The sequence below is a fragment of the Carassius carassius genome, chromosome 15 (assembly GCF_963082965.1).
Source record: "Carassius carassius chromosome 15, fCarCar2.1, whole genome shotgun sequence".
Taxonomy (NCBI): domain Eukaryota; kingdom Metazoa; phylum Chordata; class Actinopteri; order Cypriniformes; family Cyprinidae; genus Carassius; species Carassius carassius.
This window is the reverse complement of record NC_081769.1, coordinates 16,108,998-16,132,978: the sequence shown is the minus strand read 5'-3', so window position 1 is coordinate 16,132,978 and position 23,981 is coordinate 16,108,998. Positions and strand designations below refer to the sequence as shown.

Here is a 23,981-nt window from a genome sequence, read left to right as displayed (position 1 = left end):
TGCCCTCGCAGAACGGCTCTGTTTAAATCCGCTACATTTCATTTCTTGAATAAATTTTCTTCCTCTTAAAGATTTTTTTCCTTACAGTGAGACTGAACCCTGTCCCTGACTGGGCTCGTGTTAAACGAAGACACGCAATTAGGCTTTCAGCAAAGAAAAAAAGCTACAATACGTCACATTCGTTTTCACAGATGATAAAATGATGGGCATTGTAATCCCGAGCTAATTAACGTAACAAGCGCAAAAGCACATCACCGTTTTCAAGTATCCGCATTTGGGAATATCTAAAGACTTTGTATGAATAATTATTTTTTAAGGCTTCTCGCTTGTGTTGGTACGGCATAGTTGGAGGGTTCAGACAGAGCTGATGGAAGCCATGAGAGCCTTCAGTCCCTGAGGTCATTTATCTGATCACTTATAATTCCATTTAAACAGTATTACTCTCACCGAACAGCTTCATCCACTGCTAATGATGGCATGATGCCGCATGTTTCAAGACCCCTCTTTCTCCTTCTCGAGAGGTATTCGACAGGTTCAGATAGAGATTCGATGAGAAGATTGAAAAGCACTTCATCATCCAGAACACCGGGGGTTTGGGCTTTATCCCAGAGTGTGCTAAGTTCTCATATATATCATTAAAAGGCCCAACCAATCAGTGCTCTCAGCTGGCAAAGAATGCAGCCCTCCAGGCATTACGAAATGTAGACCGTTCTGTCTGCTCTACTTTATCATGTTTAAGAAATATTCAGGTTTCGGTACTAGTTAAGATCAATCCACATTTGTGGCATAATGCTGTCACAAAAATGAATTCCCACTTTTTCTTGAAAACTTGAAACTTGAAAAATCTGGCTTACAAAAAAAAAGTTTACAATGGAAGTGAATGGTGCCAATACATAAACATTAAATACAGAATTTAAAAAATACAGCAACCTCAACCTAACCTTGATTTTTGCTTATTTTGTAGGAAAACAAGGAATGAGTTGATTGGGCTTAACTTGAATTTATCCCATAATAATCTTTTAAGACTTGACAATTGACAAACTATATCAGTAAGTCTGAATGAAATTAAAACTCACTAACTACTAACACCCACATCCCAAATCCAATCAACAACCGATGCGAAGAACAAGTTCCCGTCCTGCATTTTTTTTCATTTGTGGCAATTCTTTCATCAAAATACAGAAGAAAAGATTAGTACATACTAAAAAAACATGTCTGGCCAGTCTAGATACCACAATTTTAAACTATGAGTGGCCTTATGTGAGGTACAAAAAAACTTGGAAAAGGGAGCATTGTCAAGGAATGACAATGACAGTTCTGGACATTCATTTGCATTCACACAAATGTGTAAGTACAACTAAGAAAGAATTTACAGTCGTCAAACAGGTTTGTGTTATGCAATCCAGTGCTATAATGGAGACACACATGGTCCTCCTCATACATTTACTACAATTTTGATATTTTACAGTAAAACAAAACAAAAAACAGAAAGTGAAAATAAGACTAATATGTTCAGACTGACTGTGTCTTGCTGAACTTGGTATCTACTATTAATCAATCCTTTGCCTTACAAAATCCCAGGATCAAGAGCAGCAGATGTAGAGAAGTTGTAGTGCCATCTCAGGTGTAAAAAATACATTATAAATAAAAAATCTAAAATGTCTGCACACTCTACTGATACAGTTGTTCAACCAGTTCTCACAGATTCATTCAGAACACAGCAGGCTAGTTTGTGTTCAGTTCTCCCTCGTTCCCCCTGAGTTTTCTTTCTCATGGTTTCCATTCTAACCTAATACCAGCTACAGCGCACAGGCAACTGGTATATCTCTACTGAAAATAAAACATATTGACTCTGCCGCTAGCTGCAAGATGACAGGGTTTAGTTTAGCCAGATCCGGTTAAGCTGATAAAACAATTGAACAGAACAGAAACCAAAAACATTACCATTCACTCAGAAGCCGAGTCGGTTCCTTTTGTTAGAGGATTGAAGGTGTAACACTATTGTGCTTTGAGAAGACAACATAGTTATGCTAAGGAAAGAAAACAGGGCAGTTCACAGTAAAACCAAAATCACCAGAGCAGAAAACGATTATGCTTTGCTGGGGGCGTTTAAAGTGCAAATGGGGATTGGATGTGCTGAGTGAGAGTATGGTGGGGAGATGAGGAATTTCTCCTCCTGTACTGCTTAATTACCTTTCTCCTGTACTTGAGATAATCTTTAATCAGATGAGCACCATGGACTTCAAGCGGGTGCGTGAGTGCCCTGCAACCACCTCTGATAAAATTCACGCACAGGTTTGTTTTTCCATCATAGTGGAGAATTTCTATAGACTTTGTTTTTGTACTGAGCTATTCCCTATTATTCCCACCTTTTTTAGCATTTGCAGTGGTACACAAAATGTCTTTACATTTATTTTTCAATACAAAGTATTGTACTTATGTTTTTAAGGAGTCACACCACATGACACTTTACAAAAGTGCCATGTCTTGTCATTTAAAGATCAAATGATCTGATAATTTAATAGACTTGTTGACCTTGACACAATCATATCCTCTGTATTATTTAAATTTTTTTATGCATGTTTGTACATGTCAGTTGCACCACATGCAGACAAATCTATTTCAAATAATAAGCAGCGAAGCAGTTTCTTGAGAAAAAAAAGTAAAATAATGAATGATTATGCCAAATTACTTTCCAAGAAGGCTTTTCTCTTCATTACAATATCATGGAAGTTGTACCACACCGATATTTATGATTTTATGTCATTTCATTCAAACTTTTGCATTTTTATACAACATTTACTGTAGTATCAACTGTTTGGGGTCGGTAAGATTTTTTTTATGTTTTTGAAATAAGTGTGCTCACACTAATAATGTGAAATATTATTACAATTTAAAATAACCGCTTTCTATTTTAAAGGGGTCTTCGGATTTGTCATGCACTTTTACTTGTCACTTTTTAAGTTGTTTGAACTGAAACGTGTATTGGCAGTGTGTGTACACAAACACCCTTTTAATGATAAAGATCCACCCTGTGTTTTTTGTGTGTGTGTGTGTGTGTGTGTGTGTGTATGTTTTTAATCTCATTAAATCATTTCCCCTTTCTCCAATGGAGCCGATCTCAGATGCCTGTCTGTGTGACATCATGAGTCCGCCATTGTTTCGACGCTGGAGCAGATGTAGACAAGAATGTCTTCCAAGCAATTGAGGTCTTTTGTTGTTGGATGCAATCATGAACATAGCAGTTATCATTTGCTCCCAACATCTGAGCCACTGAAGACGCAGTGAATTACCTTTGTTTTTGAAGGGAATGTGTTCTACCTAAATGCATTTATCGTATTTAGGTACATCATTCGGGATCCAGCCTCACCTACAGAAGAAGTGAGTATAAGGTTATTTTATGAATCTTTGCAAATCGTCTTTCCCAATAATGTACTAGTTAGCAAGTTCCGCAGTGAAAGTAAACAGTATCATGAGAACGGCTGATCTCCCCACGGAAGAGAGGGGTGGGGTCAGCACAGCTCATTATCATTTAAAGGAACATGGACTAAGACGGCTTACTGAAAACAGAGCTGATTTTGTTGTTCTACACTACCATTGAGAAATTTTAACCAAAGTATGTTATAGACTTTTCATCACGACTTTTTTGGAAAAAAAATTTTTTTCAAGATTCTTTGAAGAACAGAAAGTTCAAAAGAACAGCATTAATTGAAATCTTGAAGTCTTCAGAGTCAATTTTGATCAATTTAATGCATCCTTTCTGAATAAAAGTATTCATTGAAAAAATGCACTGACTTTGAGACAGTATTGTAAACCTCTCTCTCACACACACAGACTTTCTGTCTGGCAGAAAGGACATTGCAGTCTACAGGTCAGTGCATTTTGTATTGTAAACAGAGTTTGTTTAATCTGGGGCAAAGTGGAGTTATACTGATACTGTATATAAAGATAGCAGGCGAAAAAGCAGAGAGAAAGTGAAACTAGGACTGTAAGTACAAGAGATGAAGTAGATGTGCGGGAAATCAGCAGAGGAAAGTAAAGTCAGGTGGAGGAGGGAAGTGGTGGACTGAGTGAGGGAGGAAAGAAAAATAAAGAAGAGCACACAAGAAAAGAATGCACACAACCGACACAAGGGGAGGGAAGAGGGAGGGGCAAAGAACATGGCAAGGTTACACATGAAAACTGCAGTCTGTTTTCTTCTTTCACACTCACAGAAAGAAAGAAGTAGAGAGAGGAAGCTTCAGTTTTGCTCTTACCTCGGTAATATCACATTAAACCATAAATTAAAAACAGAACGGAAGAACTGAATGCTAAGGAAACTAGTGCATTCATGATAAAAGAGCCAGGAAAGAAGGAAAGACAGAGAGAGTATGAGAACAATCAAATAAACACGGCGGCTACATTGGCAGAGTTTACAGGACCAGCTCTGACATCAGTGAAGTGAGAGAGGAAGAAGGGTGCAACTTTGCTTTACGGAAACCGCTTGACAGTTTCATGCTGACAGTCTGAAAATAGGAAACAGTCGCTTAAGACAAACAAAAAGGGAAAGAGAGATAAAAGGATAAAACAAAGCCCATTTAAGCCAAACCATGTTGATGAAAGAATACCGGATATGCATGCCGCTCACTGTCGATGAGGTAAGTTTGTAACTTTTTACGTGTGTTTGGGTTTGTGTCCATATGTTTGGGTGTACAGCAGCTGTCCTCGTGATTAGTGTGTATAAAAGTAAAGGTTAACAGGATCTCTATTCCACTCTGTTTATGCAGATGAAATCTTGTCGTTCTGTGTATATGTCTGTGGGTTGTATTACATAATCTCTCCATTTCAGCCGTTTTCTTTACCTAAACGGGTCTGACCAGTTACGTGATTTTATTCTGAAGGCAGGAGTGAGTTATTCACCTCAAGGCTAGGAGCGAAACACAAAGGCCTTTTGCCACAAACGGCTTGGGATTTCTACAAGAGGGTCAGGGATTGTTTAGTCTGTCTCTGTTTCACCTTCAAGTAGCCAGCTTGTGCTCGTTCAGATCAGACAAGTCCACACAAGCACACCTGACCTAAAAGTCTGCCTCAGAATTTGTCTATGGTCTACATCAGCACTAGACCGAATAGTTTCCAGACAGGTGCACCGCCCCCTTTTTCTGGAGAAGCTCTGTTGTGCGTACAGGCAGCATTTTTCTCCAAGACTTCACAAGGTCTCTGTCATCATCATCGGTGACAATGATTGTTGGAGTGAGTTTTCACATTAACGGATTTCAAAAGAAAGTCCTCAGAAAAAAAAAGCGGGAACCCTGTCAGTGCTGCCAACACAGCTTTTCAGGAGGATATGCGGAAACATTTATGTATCCAGAACACTTTAGTCTTTAGAGGACAAAACAAAAACGAAACATATGGCAGATGAGAGATCAAGCACTCTATGATAAACAATGATGTTTAAGTGGAAGGGTTTAGTATTTATGGGAGTTTTAAACTCATGACGTTTTTGATTTTGTTAATAATTCTTTTAAAACACCTAATTTAAATATGTAAATCAAACCGATTTTAAAATACATACCATGTAAAATATATTAATATTAATATTTATATTACATTACATATAATATTAACAAATTCCACACATATGTAGTTATTAAAATATTTATTATATTAAATTAATTAAATATTATACATATAGTCAATTAAAATAATTTAAATATTTGATTGAAATATAATTAAATTAATTTTCATTTGATGGATCATGGAAGAAATTCTCAAAAGCTTTAAATGCATGACATTTTTATATTGCTGATATTACTTTTTATTTTTTAAAACAATTGCCCATAAGCATTGTTAGCACATATCATCAACATATTTACAAAAATGTTATATTATATTAATAATCAAATTCTATAGCAAAACAGCACCTACAGAAATGTCATTTTAAGTATTTATTTATAGATGTTATATTTAATATATCACATTTTATGTATCATTATGGAAGAACACAATTTCCTATAAAGCTCCAATTTACTTAATAATGCATTAAATTATAATAATTACTAATAATATATTATATAATATAATATTATATAATTAATAAATACACATGAAGTTTCCAAAAAAGTTTAGTTTCCATAATATATGTGTGTGTACTATGTATATTTATTATGTGTGTGTGTGTGTGTGTGTGTGTGTGTGTGTGTATATATATAAATATATAGATAGATAGAGAGAGAGAGAGAAATTACATAGGCTATTAGACATTTTTTTACATACAGATCGGTAAATTAATTGTCATAATTAGTTAAAAACAATGAAAATATTTATGTTTCGTCTCAAAACTTACATTAGACTAATTTCTCTGACTGAATTCTGTAAATTCAACTTTCTGTCATTCCAATTTAAATTCCAATTCAATTCACACTCCACCTTATGAGCTAAAAACGAGCCATTTCTTGAATCTAGAACTCAGAACAAGTCCAAAAAAAAAAGAAGAAGGGGGAAATGAAACATATGAGGTCACAGACAGAGGTCAACAATTTCTTTCTCTCTTCCTCAGTACAAGATCGGCCAGTTATACATGATCAGCAAGCACAGCAGTGAGCAGAGCGGAGGGGGCGAAGGGGTGGAGGTCGTCCGTAATGAGCCCTGCACAGACCCCAAACACGGAGCCGGACAGATCACAGAGAAACGCATCTACCTCAACAGGTGAAGCCGCGCACACACACACACACACGTGCACGCATAAGTGATCCTGTTTCTTTCACGGTTTACATCACCCACCTGCCAACGTGCCAGCGATCAGCTATTATTGATGACTGCAGCTAACACATTTATGAATGCAGCACAGCTCCGTCCATCGCTCACTTTCCTTCCAAAAACGCCTTCTATTTTCCTGTCGGGCTCCAAGCAGAACCACACATCAGCATAAGCATCCGACAGAAGATCACGTACACATTCAGTCAGATATCATCCCACGCCGTGAACATGCACACACACTTATTGTAATTGCCTGTTTTCTTGTGTTCCTTACACTCTCACCCTACAAGGACAAAAAACACACACACACACACACACACACACACACACTCAGTCATTAGATGCTGTTGTGAATATGAATTACTGCACCTCTAGCAGTAAAACACATTTTTCAAGCCATTAATGTGTTAGCAAAGACCAAAAGGGCAGAGCATTAAGTTCCTAATGGTCAAATAAATCTTATCGTGAAGCATGTGAGTCTAATTCAAATGCTGATATTACCGCAGACGAGATCATTATATGCTGTTTACAAGTACAGCACGCTGAACCGCTGCATTGTAATTATGAATAATTTAACTTGTAGCATCAAGACACGAGCGGCAAAGGATCGTAATGTAATGGCAGTTTTGGGGTGGGAATGTGCTGTTCTGCTGGAACACGTTGTGGAAATGTCTGTCACTTCAGGAATGGGAAAGAGAGAGTGTGAGAACGCTCTCGACACAACTGGCTGACCATAAATGATCTACATCTTCTCTTCTCCACCCCTCTCTTCTCATCCTCTGTCCATCCATCCATCACTCAAGTCCTCAGGCTGTAAATCTCAAGCGCTGTCTGTGCTGCCTTATCTTACAGTGTGGAGTTCATTATCTCTCTCGCTCGGTAGTGGGGTTTTCTTGGTCTCTGACTGTGTTTTTGTAAGGGACAGATGGCACCAGACTCTTCTATAAGTGAGACTTGTAGCTATTGTGACGGTCGTTTGACCTTTTGACCCAAAACACAAACACACATGCACCTCTAAAGTGGCCTAAAAAGTATCTGGACACTTAACTTTAAATGACTGGCATTGCACAAGATAGAAAACATCAAAACAAACATATTATGCAAGACATTTTATCAGAACTTACTCTTTTCAGTTAGTTGACCATTAAGCAATACTATTGTTCTTTTTTTTTTAAAGTCTTTTACACTCAGCAAGGCATTGATATTATATATTATCTTTCAAATTTAATATAACCGTTTGCATTTGAATACATTTTAAAATTTCTTCTATTTCTGTGATGGCAAAGCTGACAAACAAACAGACAAAGCTTTTTAGCAGCCATTCAGTCCTATCATTCTAATATGTCGATTTTCTGCTCAAGAAACATTTGTGCTATTTATCAGTTGTGCTACTTAATATTTTTTTGTGGAAATATAACATTTTTTCAAGATTCTGTGATTTAAAAAAAACTGCATTTATTTTAAATAAAATTTGTTAATTATGAATTTGTTGTCGAGGTTTATGTTAACTTTTACAAATACAATCATACATAGTTAATTCCAATTTTTCCATAATATACTAATGTTAATTCATACTATATAAAATGTTGAAAATTGACAAATTGGAAATGAACATAAATCTAGATTAATAAATTCTGTGAAAGTATTGTTCATTGTTAGTTCATGACACAAATTATACAGAAAAACATTAAAGGTAACAAACATTATGAACATTATTTATAACATACTTTGAAAGGCATCTTAAAGTATAACAGAAATGTCTGTGAAGAGAAATATAAAACACTCCACTTGGCTTTTGTACAACTATAAACTAATGAACAAATGGAATTTTGTCATCCAGCTTCACCAGAAAGATTGTGCTAGATGATCAATTTTAACAGTTTCACTTGTGATCACAAGTTCAACTGTTGAACTGCATGGTGCATTTCAGTACCTAACTACACCCACATGGAAATTCATGGTGGTTTAAGCTGAGGGCTGTTTTTGTCTTTTGTTTAATAGGTCTGTTGTGTCCTAACATTTTCTCATGTTTCCCTTTATGTCTCTGTTCAGCAAACTGCCAACCTGGATAAGAAAGTTTGTCCCCATGCTTTTTTATATCACAGAAACTGCCTGGAACTTCTACCCTTACACTGTAACAGGTGAGTTTAAACATTTTGATTACAATAAATACAAAAGTGTTTGAATATTAAATGTATCACCACATGGCATGCACATCTATGTTGTCTATTCAATGCAACCAGCTGTGACCTAACACCCTATTTCTCTTCTGCATACCCTTCTTTTTCTCCATCCACTGGTGTTTTACTATAGAGTACACGGTAAGTATTCTCATATTGTCAGCTCAGACTCATGCAGTTTGCTCTGGGCTCAACATAATCACCTCACTCTCTCCTTCTCGTGTTTCTCTCTCTCTTCTTTGGTCTTTCCAAAAGTGTTCCTTCCTGCCGAGGTTCCATGTCAAGATAGAGACACACTTTGAGAATGACAACGGCTGCGATGAAAATGTGAGTGAGAGTTGGCAACACACATACACACACTAACAAACTCTTTCACACAGGAGATAATCCTCTTAAGGGAGGACGATTCATCAGCTGCACACGTCCTTGTAAAGGCCATTGTGCTTGTGTCTGTCTCTGAAGCACTCAGTAGTAACAGTCAGGCAAGATCCAAACACTCCACCTTCCTCGTGCCTCCTGTGACATATGACACCAATGCCGTTAAAGCAGGGCCTCAAACTACTGGTGTGGGTCAAAAAGATTTTGTTCAGACGTTTAGAAAATCTAGGTCTCTTGTATTTAAGACAACCAGAACTCACTGTGACATGTCTTCAGTTAATGGATACCACATTTTTATTTTTGGTGCTCTGCACAGCTCACTACCATTCAAAAGTTCACGACTTAGTAAAAAAAAGCCCCCTTTCAACAAGGATGCATTAAATTGCTGAAAGGTGACAGTAAACACGTGTTACACAATACAAATAAATAAATAAATTACATAAATTCTTCTTTTGAATTCTCTATTCTTCAAATAATCCTGAACAAAATTGTATCACATTTTCCATAAAATTATTAAGCAGCTCAACTGTTAATTTTACTGTAAATAATGATAATTATTTCAACATTAATAATAAGAAGAAATGGTTGAGCACCACATCAGCATATTAGAATGATTTCTGAAGGATCATGTGACACCGAAGACTGGAGTAATGATGCGGAAATGCAGCTTTACCATCACAGGAATAAATTACATTTTGAAATATAATAAAATAAAAAAAAAAACAGTCATTTTTAAGTGTAATAATTGCAATAATACTGTGATCAATTGAATGCAGCCTTGGTGAGCATACAAAAATTCAAAAACAGATAGTATATAAGTACTAATATCAACTACTGTTTAATATTTTACATAATTAGATATATTAGTAGACATGTTCATTTCTCAAATTTTTATTTTTAGATTTTTACCCAATGCTAATCTATAAAAACACAAATAATTTAACAATTAACAATTTTAGTTTTTAGTCTTTTTTAATTTATTTATTAAGACAAAAAAACTGCAGAATTTTAATAATGGCCATAAGACTTTAAAATAAATAAGACATTAAGATAAAATTAAAATAATCTTTTAAAACTGTGCATCTGTTTTAAATAACTTCTCACCATGACATCAAATGTTTTTGGTTTCTTGATGGAGCTTAATGGGGAAAATTGCAGTGCTCAGAAAATTCAGTCTCATGAGTCACTCCAAGGTTTTAGATTTTAAAAACATTTTTTCAACTGGCCTGCAGGTAATGAGAGTCTCCTGCTTTAAAGTGAACAAACAGACAATTTATTTAGCCATGCTGTCATTCAGAGTTTTTAGTAATTACCATGATGAGTTGAGTTATTACTGGTTTGCAGTGTGTTTGTTTGCATACAGTGAATGAAAGAGAGAGAGGCATTTGCCCCGGAGTGCTCTCTGTTATTAAGAAATGAAAAATACGACTTAAACAAGATCCAACCTGCCACAAAGCGACTCAAAGATTTATGAGCGAGTGTGCCTGTGGAAACAAAGTGAGAGGGAGATGGCGGGAGAGTTTTGTTATTGATACTTTGTAATTGTTACAGATTCCTGACCCAACTTTCTCTCCACATATAACAGCAGACACACTCCCTCATTCACATACACTCACATTTACACCTACATTTAAACTACATTCTAAGTAAAAAAGAAAGGGTACCCCAGTGGTACCCTTTCAAAAGGTACTAATATGCACTCTCTAGAGGTAAAGAAGTTACAGTACAAGGGTGTTCCATCTTTTGTACCTTTTTTTTCTGAGAGTGTATTACATAAACACTAAATGAAAAACAAGAAATCTGTTTTGCATACAGGCACATACACATAGCAAGTTTTACAAATCCAGCACAATCAAACAAATGAAAATAATACTGTCAACACATCAGATGAGAGGAACAACAGTAAACATTACAACAGCTTTTCAATGAGGAGACCGAGATAAAAAGACAGAGAGAGGAAAGAACAGAGCAGAAAAAGAGCAGTCATTTGCAAAATACTTGCATTGCTTTTAACCATAAACAACATAAAAAGACTAAAGAGTGTCTGAAGCAGAGAGACAAAAAAGAGAACACCACTTATTTTCTTAATTGCTTATTTTTCCTTCGTTCTCAGATTCCAGCAGGTGCAAAAAGCACCTGCAATGCTGCACAGTCAAAGCAGTCTTCCTTTAAGTTAAGACTTGTTATCTGCTTTCTTTTTCCACTGGCCTGCAGTAGTTTGCATAATTCAGTACTTCTGCCTATAGTAGGCTTGATTTTGCACTCTTTGTTTCCATGTTTTTTGCATTAATTCTGAGGCTCTGCCTACGCCCTAGAGTCTTGTGTTATGGAGTGTGTCAAGGTTCTGTAATGGGCTACAGAATGTTTAACCGGTTGCATTGTGTGGTATTTTATATGAAGATCGCTCTGAGCACTGCAACACATTCCCAGTGTCTTCAATCAGATGCAGAAGCTGGTGCATTTGTAGGCCTCTGTGTTTACAGTACTTGCAGCTGCGATGTCATTTTTCATTTGGGCATTAGGGACTTGGTGGAATAAGAAAGCAGTGTGTTCTTTGATATATTGTTGGATTTGTCTGACCGTGCTGTCTGATGTTTCCTGTGCAGGTGTTTGGTGATGACCCCACTCTAAAGGACAATGTCTGCTTTTTGGATATTTTGAGTGATCCAATCCCTGACAAGCATTATAAGAAGTCAGAGGTACATACGCATTCCTATATGCATAAGTACATGGCAAAACAAAATCAGGTCTGGGTGAAATTCAGAATTTAAGAGCGGGCTCGTTTTCAATTCATGAGTTGAATGATTTGAATCGGAATGGCAGGAAGAGGAATGTATGGAACTGCAATCTACATAAGAGGAATTTCATTAGTCCAACACAAGCAAAGGACCCCCTAAATATAATGATCCCCCTGAGAGAGACACTTTTCTTAAAATATAAAGCAATTATGATTTTTTTATGTATAAAAAAATGCATTAAAAATCACATTGTTTTATATAAAATAATTAACTGGCTTTATATTGTCAGTGTTTTAAAATCAACAGAAAAGTAGAAATAAAGGGCAGAATCAAAAATTCAAGTACAAGTTCAAAATCACATTTTGTTTAAAAATCCCTATTACAATTTTTCAGTCAGCAGCCTAAGTAGCATTTCAAACACTGTTTGTTAATATAATTTAATGTTTCTGGAAATATCCCATATTTTTGGTATATGATAACATTTCTAGCTAATTCATATAAACACTTACAACAAATTTAATCGCTTGTATCTAAAGATGAAGATGAAAGACATATGCATTGCACCCCCCGGAGCCTTGTGAGGGACGTTTTATTACAGATGTGCACACTTTATTTCACGTCTTCTGAACTGTTGACAACAAACACCCACTTACCCCCATTAAAAGGCTTGAAAGAGCTAGGACAATATTTAATATAACTTCGATTGGATTATTCTGAAAGAAGAAAGTCACATACACCTAGGTCCTAGGATGCTTCGAGGGCGAGTAGATGAGATGGACAAATTTTCATTCTCGGGTGAACTAACCCTTTAAATTTAAATTGTAAATTTGTACCACATTCAAAAATCAAGATTTGAATTGGAGTTGGGTTTGGAATGGTGAACAACTTTGACTCACAAATAAGCAGCTGTGTTATTTAGGTCTCTGTGGCCTCACAGCAGTGCAAAGGTCTACAGAGCTAGCATTTAAAGGACACAAGAGAGACATAAGTAATGTGTGTGCACACAAGCACAGAAGCAAAAACCGCAAGACAAGGATTACATAAAAAACACATTCCTCAATGTGCTCTACTTAGTGATGCAGTTCATTGGAATCTGCTGCCTTTTCAGTGGACAAATAATACATCAGAGGAAAGCATGTTTCCATGTTACACTCACATATTCAGTCATGCGCAACCTCAAATCCATAGCTGTCATATGCCTGCAGTTAGGAATGAGACAAATCCAAAAGGATTACAGTTTTCAATAAGAAAAAACAGCTGAGAGACACAGAAGACAAGCTCAGACTTGTTGACAAAAGGCAGTCAAACAAATAAACTATTATATCACTTCTACAGACAAAAGGGACCAAAACTAAACTTTAGAGTATCCATGGTTGAATCAATGTTCCAATATTATATCATATTATAACAAGTTGTTAAAAAACTGATTATTTTCTGTAACTGATAATTAATTTGATAAATTCATAAAAAAAAAACAATCCTGATAATCCACAGAATAGGCCTAATCATTGTTAATAATGGCTTTCAAATATAAATTTTAGATGGATTTAATTTCCATTTTATCATCAAAAATAAAAATAAAAAACTTTTCCATTTAATGGAGACAAAATTACATTTATAAATTAATCAAATTAATAAAATAATTAAAAAAAGTCTATCAATAGGCCAAATAATCATTTTTTATTGTATTAATATATAATTTGCATTAAATAAAAATCAATGCTAAATAGGAAAAAATAGGAACTAATTAGTTTATGACAGCTAGTCAAAATTACAGTTTGCATAAATATTGAAAAAAGGAAAAAGATTATTCACTGGTCAAACTTTAAGAGGGTCTTTAAAACTTTAAAAATGTCTTATGTCCCTATTTAAAATAATAATAATAATATTTTTTGTAACAGGAATCATGCATGCATCAACAAGAGTGCAGCTAAATATTACATTTCTGCTCATTAAAATGAGTTAATTATTCATAACAGCTTGTATGACAGTTCACTGAATATTAACTCCACGGATCATGTACTAAAAGATTTTAACTGATAAAAACAGACACTGTTTTAAAACAGTGCTGATACCAAAATGTAATACTAGATACTTTTCATGCTAGGTTAATTTAGGTTCACGTTAGATAATAGTTAATCACACGTCTCACAACCAAAAGCATGAGATTTGTGCCTCTAACGCTTTAGAAAAGGGACACCACATGATCGACTGTGAAATGTAATGTCACCCCTGTACAGTAATTCATGCACAGCATGCAACACACACACTCACACACAAGAGCAAGCAATGATCTGCTCACTCAGCAGGTAATGTGTATTTACTTAAAACAAACAGGATCTGAGCAACTGGGTGTCACAGAAAACAGGCCGGGGACCCCTTGTGGATGGCTGGAGGAACACCACTAAACCCATCATGTGCTCTTACAAGAGAGTCACCTGTAGCTTTGAGGTCTATGGCTTTCAGGGGCGAACAGAGGACTTCATTCACAGGGTACTGACCATAACATCCCATGCATTGCATCATGCTGTTTAGTCATGTAATCCCATCATGTGTCATATTACGGCATGTTGTGATTCATCATAGAACATTCGTGACATTCTGTTGGTGGGACACAGACAGGCGGTGGCATGGATTGACGAGTGGCATGGTAAATGAGATGTATTGCAATGCTTCATTACCATAATTAACCACATGCTCTGTTAAGTACACACAAGAATCCTGATCCCTCGTTTGGCACTCGATTGCTGTACGTCATCATCTTAATACTTCGCAAATACACACTCAAATGCGTAACAAATATTTGTGCTTGCAGGAATGACACTCGAGCAGGTGAGAGAGTATGAGAGAAAACAGCAGGAGGAAACCAACAGCAAACTCAAGAGTGACATAACCTGCACAGGTACGCTGAAATTAAAAATCATTTGGAATGTACTTACTTATTTGTGATCCTGGACCACAAAACCAGTCATAAGGGTCACTTTTATGAAATTTTTACATCATCTGAAAGCTGAATAAGCTTTGGTTTGATGTATGGTTTGTTAGGTTAGGGCGATATTTGGCTGAGATACATCTATTTGAAAATCTGGAATCTGAGAGTGAGAAAAAAAATCTAAATATTGAGAAAATAGAAAATCGCTTTTAAAGTTGTCCAAAGCAATGAATAATACTAATCAATATATATATATTGAATAATATATATATATGTATATGGTGGGGAATTTACAAAATACCTTCATGGAAAATGATCTGTACTTAATATCCTAATGATTTTTAGTATAATAGAAAAATCAATAATTTTTGACCCATACAATGTATTTTTGGCTATTGCTATTGTAAATATACATATAGTAACATTAACAATAGCAACAATAGTAATAATAAGAATTACAAGTTTTCAATTTAATTTTTAAATTCTAAAATGATTCCATGAGAATCTTTTTTCTTAAATGTCCAATTTATTTATTTTCTGAATAAAATGTTTAAAAATGGACATTATATTCAAATACGTTTAAAACACAAGAAATTATTATATACATCACAAATCAGACTCTCTTTAGTGAAAAGGTGCGGAATGTGCCTTGAATGACCAATTTAATGAAAAGTTTGAATCAATATCAAAAATTTGCTTGTTTGAATAGTAACCTAGAGAAAGTGCAGGCAAATAAATATTTACCTGATTTTCATAATGTTTCCAGATTCAAGTTAGAGCTTAAATAGATTTTAGCTTTCCTGTGGCTCAACAATAGAGCAGGGCCCTAGCAACGCCAAGGTCATGGGTTCAATTCCCAAGCAAAGCAAACGACTGGTAAAATATACCCTGTATACATTTGAATACACACTTTAACATTTATTCACGTGGCAGAGCTTTTATTTAATGCAATTGTCAATGTGAACATCTCTCTCTGTCCACACTGCCCTCTATTGGTGAACGTTTTATACTGCATCACAACTGGTACAGTTTAGTCAGCACTGTGATGCAACTTCATTATTAATAAGGAAGTCATCATGACTCATAAAAACACTGATGCAAAATGATACGCTAAATCAGAAGCACAAAAAAGGCTTTTCTTTTCTTCTTTGCAGACTCTGCTCCTCCAGTGCGACCCAGCCTTACTCGCTCCATCTCTGTTACGGATGAATCGTCACTGAAAAAGATGGGGATAAAGACTATAGACATGCCAAGCCCTTCCTCCCTCAAAAATCCCATGAGATTAAACTCTACACCAGAATAACACCACATCGTCCCCTGCCAGTACCTACATTTAACAAAATTCTGGACTTGGACATTCTCTTCTAACCAAAACTAGAAACTCATTCCACATTGTCACTCTCAGCCCTCCGTTCCATCTGGACTTGCATGCTTGTGTTCCATGCAGAGGCTGGCATCTAACAAAAACATCTTACTGAAGAATTGTAGATATTATGTAAAAAGACTCTACCTTCTCATGAAGTGAAAACATAGTGCCTTAATTCATGTTTCACACAGACCTCACCAAAATCATTGCATTGAACAAATGATCTATTCCACTGCGTATGAATATGAAGGGGACTACAGAATGGAGATGAAAAGCCTCTATTGACATAATCAGTAGACTGTTTCAGTGAATCCTGATCATATGGATTATGGCAATCATAAGTGACTAGCTGATTCTCTAGTGGGTTATGGGTTATTGACGGAACACAATTGATTGTTTAGTCGTGCAGCACATAGCGAGAAAACTAGCAATAGTACTCTGGGTGATCAGATGAAAGACTAAAATGGATGAAGCATTGTGTTTTATTTGACACCTGTCTTTGCATCATTGATTAATAAGACAACGCTGTTATTTCAAGCCATTCAAACAGGCCGAAGAATGTTGAAAGTGCCATTTCTTCAAATGTTTTTTTAAATAATAAACTTAAGGAATGCATGATGCTCTGGTGCTATCAGACAATTTTTTTCAAGGACTTCTTATTTATCAGTATCAGTAGTTTTTTTTTTTTTTTTATATCGAATACTCATTTGCTCTATTTTTACATTAAGATCTTTGCCATCATCCAACACTCACTTAGAGTTCATCTTTAAAAACACAAATAATTTAATAAGACTGTTAAATAAAATGTAATAACTTTAACAATTCTGAAAATGAATGTATATATTTTTTTTCATAATGAACATAATATTTTGCTCCCTAAGTTCACTTGTCGCATTTATAAATCAATTAGGCTCATTTTAGTTGTTAGTGTCTTATGTTACCTACATGCATGTGTATATAGAGTAAATAAACAAATCATATTTGAAATATTAAAATTTTCTCTTTTTTATATATTTAAAAAAAAAATACCATTTATTTCTGTGATAGCAAATCTGAATTCTCAACAGCCATTACTCTTCAGTGTCAGATGATTCTTCAAAATGTCCTCAGCAATAATTTGCCACTAAATGTTTATGGAAACCTTTATACATTTTTTTCAGGATCCTTTGATACATTTATTTTAATAAGTTCAAAAGAAAAGTAATTATTTGAAATGTAGTCCATTCCTCCTGAATTATAGTATCAGTTTCTTTCCCAAAAAAACATTACAAAACAAAATAAAACTCGCTGACCCCCAACTTTTAATAACTTTTTAATAACACTGCATCCCAATAGGTTAAAAGTTTACTAAACAGCAAGTATACCTGTTAATAACTCACTTCATGGGGTAAAAGCCCCAAAAAAGCATCACTAAAAAGTGACTTCATTAACAAAAGTCTGAGCATAGGCATCTTGCAAGCTTTTTTTTTTTTTTGCTGTCATATTCACCTTTTCTCCTCCCATATAATTGCAAAGATCCTTGCTGCTTCCTCCTGTGGCTTTTACTGTATTCATTCATTCCTAGCATTTTATTTGGTTCTTTTTATCTTTCTGACGAAGGGATGTGGAAGGCAAAGATTGAATCCATGTTTCCTGAAGTCTTCAAGCAGCGCTCAAAGTACTCCAGGCACTTCTGTTACAGCTCTAGCTCTCTCTTTCTTTCAATTTCTCACTATCTTCTCACACTCTTGCTTTCCCTTGCTGCCCCTCCTTCACATCCCAGTTTCTATCTCTCTCAGGAGAACATTTCTGATGTATAAACTTCATTAGAAGAAAGCTAAGGCAGTAGCACTAGTGCAGGGAGTGTAAAAGATCAGCTCTCTCTACCAGAATAGAATAAACAGCACAAATGATATAATGTCTTCAATTGTAGGACTTAGACAATAATCATTTCAATTAAACATTAATTTTGTGCATGATTTGATTTGTATGAACCTTTATAATATTTATATGGGTGGCGTTGAATTTTATATATATATATATATATATATATATATATATATATATATATATATATATATATATAATACGCTGAATGACAATTTTTTGTTACACTCAGTGATGTTTTGCCAAAAAGGGACAGAATATTGGTGTTGAAATGTTTTTAGTTTCGGTCTTTATCAATAAATTTGTTTTTAATAACATTCCTGAGTAAATGACTCAGATTTTGAAAAATAAAAAGCACTCTTATGGTATCTTATTACTATATGGGCTCTTTTTTTTTTTTTTAGAAACAGTGGTAAGCTATTATTCTGACAATTTCAAACCTTTCCCGTCTATTTTCTAAGAGTGCCACTTGCTATTGGCTTTGCATCTACTTTTTGCCAGTGCCTAGAAACTAAAAAAATAAAAATAACACACACACACATAAACAATGCCTTAAAACATTAATTATACATTCCTCATTTATCAAATTGCTAGAGTGATACTGAATGACGAAAATATCTTAGCATATATATTGCAGGCTATCAACCTAGATCAAATACTGCTTGACCAGTACAGTTAATCAATTATTCACAACATCTACATATTTTTCAAAATAAATATAACAAGTTTTTTTGGGGCATTTCACCAAATGACATGTGGTTTTGCAACTTAATTTAAGAGCAATAAATTAACTGCAGCACAACTATATAACTATGTTTATTCACTTTCTATGAATAAAAAGTCATTTTAGGAAATTTAATTTGATGTGGACTCCAAAATGGGACTTCTCATTTTCGACCCATCTGCAGCTTCATAAATGTCATTCATACCTGAATGACCACATTATCTCAAAGAGATAAACTGCATTGATAAAGAACATTCATCTGCATTGTGTTCCACAGCTGTTAAATGTCAACAGAAAATGCATATTTAACACTAGACATACCTAACTACAATAAAAATCACTTAGTTTCACATAGAAATCACTGTAAACTGCAAATTGGATTTCACTGTGAAAAAGATGTGCTGGATTAAAGACAGAAGATTGACCCAAGCCCTGCAAACCTGCCTTTTTGTCTGTCTCTAATCATTATTATCATAATAATATAGGTGGGTTAAAAAGATCTCAAGGGTAATTTATGAGCAGTAATTATATCGCTGAAGCCACCTCCAGCCGACACACGGGCACACACACAAGCATCCCCTCATGCAAGCAAATGTAGAGTCACGCATGCACGCACATATTCCCCCAAGAGGGTGGGAATGTTTGGGAGGCATTCATTGAAATTCAGGCCCTAAACACAACAATCAGCACAACCATAAAGGACCCAAATTTAATTGGCCCACCCAGCCCATTAATTACATAGCCAGAACTGCACTGCAACACAGCATATGTTCCCTAATAAAGCCCGATAGATCTTAATGGAGATGTATTATTGATTCACAAAGGTGGAATTAAACTTTTCCATATAAGCAGAGAACCCATAAAGCGCACATTGAGATAACTATATACTCTTACACACATGTATTAACATAAGTTTACACATATATACTCATGGACACAAATATAGGTAGAAAATAGTTAGATGGTCATTATATGGACATTATGTGGATACACACACACAAACACACAGGCCATGACATACAGGGGTCAAAATATGTCATTACATAATGAGACATCACCAACAAGCAGCCAAAAAGCCTCTTCACCCTAAACATGACCATAATAGTAATGAGATCCAGAAAACCAGAAAATCACCATTTTCATCCTCACCGGCATTTGGCTTTTATTAAAACATAGACAACTCTGCCTATAACTTCTTTTTCATTTGTATCTCTTATTTTTTCTGCATTCTTCATTCCTTTTAACTCTAGATTCTAGAAATTCTCTTAATTGTTACACACAACTAAATAAATAAACAGAAGATAGATAGATAAATGATAGAGAGATGAAGTAAGATGAAGTATCTAAGATAGATAGATAGATAGATAGATAGATAGATAGATAGATAGATAGATAGATAGATAGATAGATAGATAGATAGATAGATAGATAGATAGATAGATAGATAGATAGATAGATAGATAGATTTTTAACCACTGTTAGAAATCAGGACGTCCCCAAAAGGAGATGTTGTGAGGTTCTGACGGATGGATTAAGCTCACTTCTGTATACAAATTTGTCACCAAAATATGATTAAGTAGGTACACACACAGAGACACAAGCCTGTCATTTATTCTAAATATTAAATATTTAACCACTTCAGCTGTTATTTAGATTTTTTGAGAATTAGGCATATGCAATATTGGACCCACCGGTGGGTCCCCAAAGTTGATGTGGTTAACAAAGGATCATTGCACACTTGAGGACTATAAATAAACAAATGATGCAATCATTCCATCATCAAAGCTGTAAACCTCCACCACTTCTCCATTCATCTTTAGATGAGAAAGAAAGAGCTGCTGTTAAATAACTGCACCAGTTTTCATGATGTACCTGGCTGCATTGGGATTGCTGTCGAATACCTTGTCCAACTCCATCAGGACATCTCTTCGTGATTTGTTGAAGGCCTTGAGAGCTTTGACATCACTACAATCAATATCATTTATTCATGAATTAATAATGAAAAGCGTTGTTAGCCATTTGCAGTTTTGTAACTTCTGCCAAAACAAAGACGCGGAATTAGATAACGCCCACTGCTTCAGAAGCCCCGACCCTTAAAAATAAATTTGAGACCGATGACAGTGATTAAAACCGCTGGCAGCCGCGGGTTACGCCAGCTAGCATAAAAAATCAATAACCCCTGGTTGCAATTGCTGACAATGTAGTACTAACTTACAGTATTATGCACTTAGCTTACTGTGAATGTGTAAAATGACTGACAGGTAGCGCAGCCACTTTTATAACGCCAACTAGCTGGATCGCAGTCACTTTTCTATTATATACTTTTATTTATTTTAGTGCTGCCAAACGATTAATCGCATCCAAAATAAAACATTTTGTTTGCATGATATATGTTTGTGTATTGTGTATATTTATTATGTATATTTATAAAGACAAATTATATATTTAATTTATTACAAGATGGAACCAGAAGTGCTAAAATGCTAACTCGCTTCCTGGTTTTTGCCCACAAAGTGACATCATAGTTACACCACTCTGTTGTATGACACCTAATTCGGTAAAATCTCTTAAATCTGGCTCACTAACCGATTATATGAAATCTGGTTGCAGCTCACATATAAGGAGAATCTTTGCAGATTATCTTCCCTCAAATCTTAAACATGCACAGACTACAATATTTGAAATCGTGGGACATCACACACCAAAAGATATTAAGATTATCAACAGAGGGAGAGCCTCACATGATATTTCAGTGGTGTTTACATATGTTCGCTACCGTGCTAGCAGCTCCCAGCTCTTCTATTTTTCCTTATGGTTGTGATATGTTTTCGACACACTATACAGACTACAAAATGTGAAGAAACAATTTCCTGTATCTCCACTATCCAATGGAGCCGTACAGCAACAGTTTTGCGGTCGTGCATTGGCTGTTGTGAAAGTGCTGATGTAATCAAATAGCCATCTTCATTCCGATTTAAATCTTAAATATCAAACATGTTGATTGGGGCGGCCTTGATTTGTGTGTGAGCAGATTGGGAGGTGCAAGATTCGTTCAGTGAACGCTTCACATTACCAGATAATCTGCGTCGAACATCGGGACAGATCGAGGAGCTTGACAATATTTTTGCTCTGATTCTTGAAAGGTGGGAAATCGGGGCTAAATTGGGCTTAAAATCCTGTAGTGTGAGCCAGGCTTTAGGTAATATTGTCATTCCAAGTGCCATTCCAAAAAAAAAAAAAAAAAAAAACGCTTACAGCAGCGTGCAAGTAATTATAAAATGAATTATGAAAGTGAAGTGACATTCAGCCAAGTATGGTGACCCATACTCAGAATTCATGCTCTGCATTTAACCCATCCAAAGTGCATACACACAGAGCAGTGAACACACACCCGGAGCAGTGGGCAGCCATTTATGCTGCGGCGCCCAGGGAGCAGTTGGGGGTTCAGTGCCTTGCTCAAGGGCACCTAAGTCATGGTATTGAATGTGGAGAGAGAACTGTACATGCACTCCCCCCACCTACAATTCCTGCCGGCCCGAGACTCAAACTCACAACCTTTCAATTGCGAGTCCGACTCTCTAACCATTAGGCCACGACTTCCCATAATTAGTCCATAGTTCATAAACCCAAAAATACAGAATATAGAACACGCTTTATGGAATGTACTGAGTAAACCCGATTGTAAATTTAAACAGGTAATGCATAGCTGTTTATATAATCTTGAAACATCTCCCATAGGATACAAAGGGCCCTGAAGCGCTTTTCCAATGTACAGATTCTCAGATAAGTCAGGGCCCTCGTGGACAAAACAGAAGGGCTGACCTTCAGTAGATGGGGGAGATGGTTGACTGTGCACTCATGAATATTTATTAGCAGAGAGGGGTGATCTCCTCACGGGCTTAATACTGCAGCTCATATCAAAAGTTTCATTACTATGAAACTAAAAACGACAAGCAACAAAAACCAGAGATGGCGCAAATGGAGCACATGGGCGAAAGGGCAACAGAGAAACAGTTTGAAAAACGCTTTGAAAAACAGACAGAAAAGACAAACGGAGAGATGAAGTGGCAGAGTTGTATCAGTGATGTAGTGTGATAGGGCTCTTGACCCTAATCTCAGATTCTCTTGTTTAATTGAGGTTGTAATTACTCTCTCTCTCTCTCTCTCTCTCTCTCTCTCTCTCTCTCTCTCTCTCTCTCACTCCCACCATACTGTTCAGATTGTTATCTACATACTGAAAGAGCTTATAATCACTAACTCAAGAGGCACAGCTCCTGAGACTTAGAGAGCCCTCTCACTTTCTTTCCTCCCCTCTCTACTCTAAAGAGTCTTTTATACCTCTTCTCTCATCTCTATCCCTCCTTTCCTCTCCGTCTGACCTACAAACTCATACCCCGGCTCTGCTGCACTTTGTTGCATTCAAACACCATCCATTACATCATTTCAGAGCTTAAAAAAAGCTTAATCATATTAAACATGACTGCGCTTAACTGAGCGTTAAGTCTTTGATTGTGGATCAGAACATTTCAATTGAAACCGAATACAACAACCCTGCTGAATGGAAGTGATCGGCTGGACATAAGGAGAGATTCAAAGCTGTATTGACCTTGTATGCTTGGTGGTGTTGACAGATGTAAGGTAATGATGATTATGTAATCATTTTCTCTGGGTTCATTTGGCCCCCACGGTTCCACCTGTTCAAACAGACATCCAGCAGGGACAACAGATCCACCACAATGTGTTTCTACTCAGCTAACGCTCAAACACTGATACACAGCTCATATACGTGTGTCTGATTCATATGTTGACCTCTGCTCTGTGATTCACCGTGCTTTAGACAAAAAAGGATGAAGTGAAAGTTGTAAGGACGGGTCAGGTGCATCCTGCTGTCCCACAGCTGTAACCACTTGTAGGTAATCCTACTCTCACTTCTTTCCAGATTCAATGTCACACGATAGATCAATGTCTTTTTTAGGTCATTATGAAAGGACAAATGAGCTATTATGTATAGGTTCCACAGCATCGTTCACTTGCACCTCAGCATAAATGGTGTAGAATATCA

The 23,981-nt window shown here is 35.9% G+C and overlaps 1 protein-coding gene across 1 annotated transcript; it reads left to right on the top strand.

Annotated features, from left to right (window-relative positions):
• Positions 1-4,170: 4,170 nt before the first annotated feature.
• LOC132158247 (cytoplasmic phosphatidylinositol transfer protein 1-like) lies at positions 4,171-16,705 on the top strand. The gene is made up of 10 exons (XM_059567578.1): positions 4,171-4,637; positions 6,536-6,684; positions 8,788-8,876; positions 9,049-9,056; positions 9,171-9,242; positions 11,900-11,992; positions 14,369-14,524; positions 14,618-14,681; positions 14,847-14,933; positions 16,118-16,705. The coding sequence occupies exons 1-10, from the start codon at positions 4,590-4,592 to the stop codon at positions 16,264-16,266; spliced, it is 915 nt and encodes a 304-aa protein (XP_059423561.1). The 5' UTR covers positions 4,171-4,589; the 3' UTR covers positions 16,267-16,705.
• Positions 16,706-23,981: the final 7,276 nt, after the last annotated feature.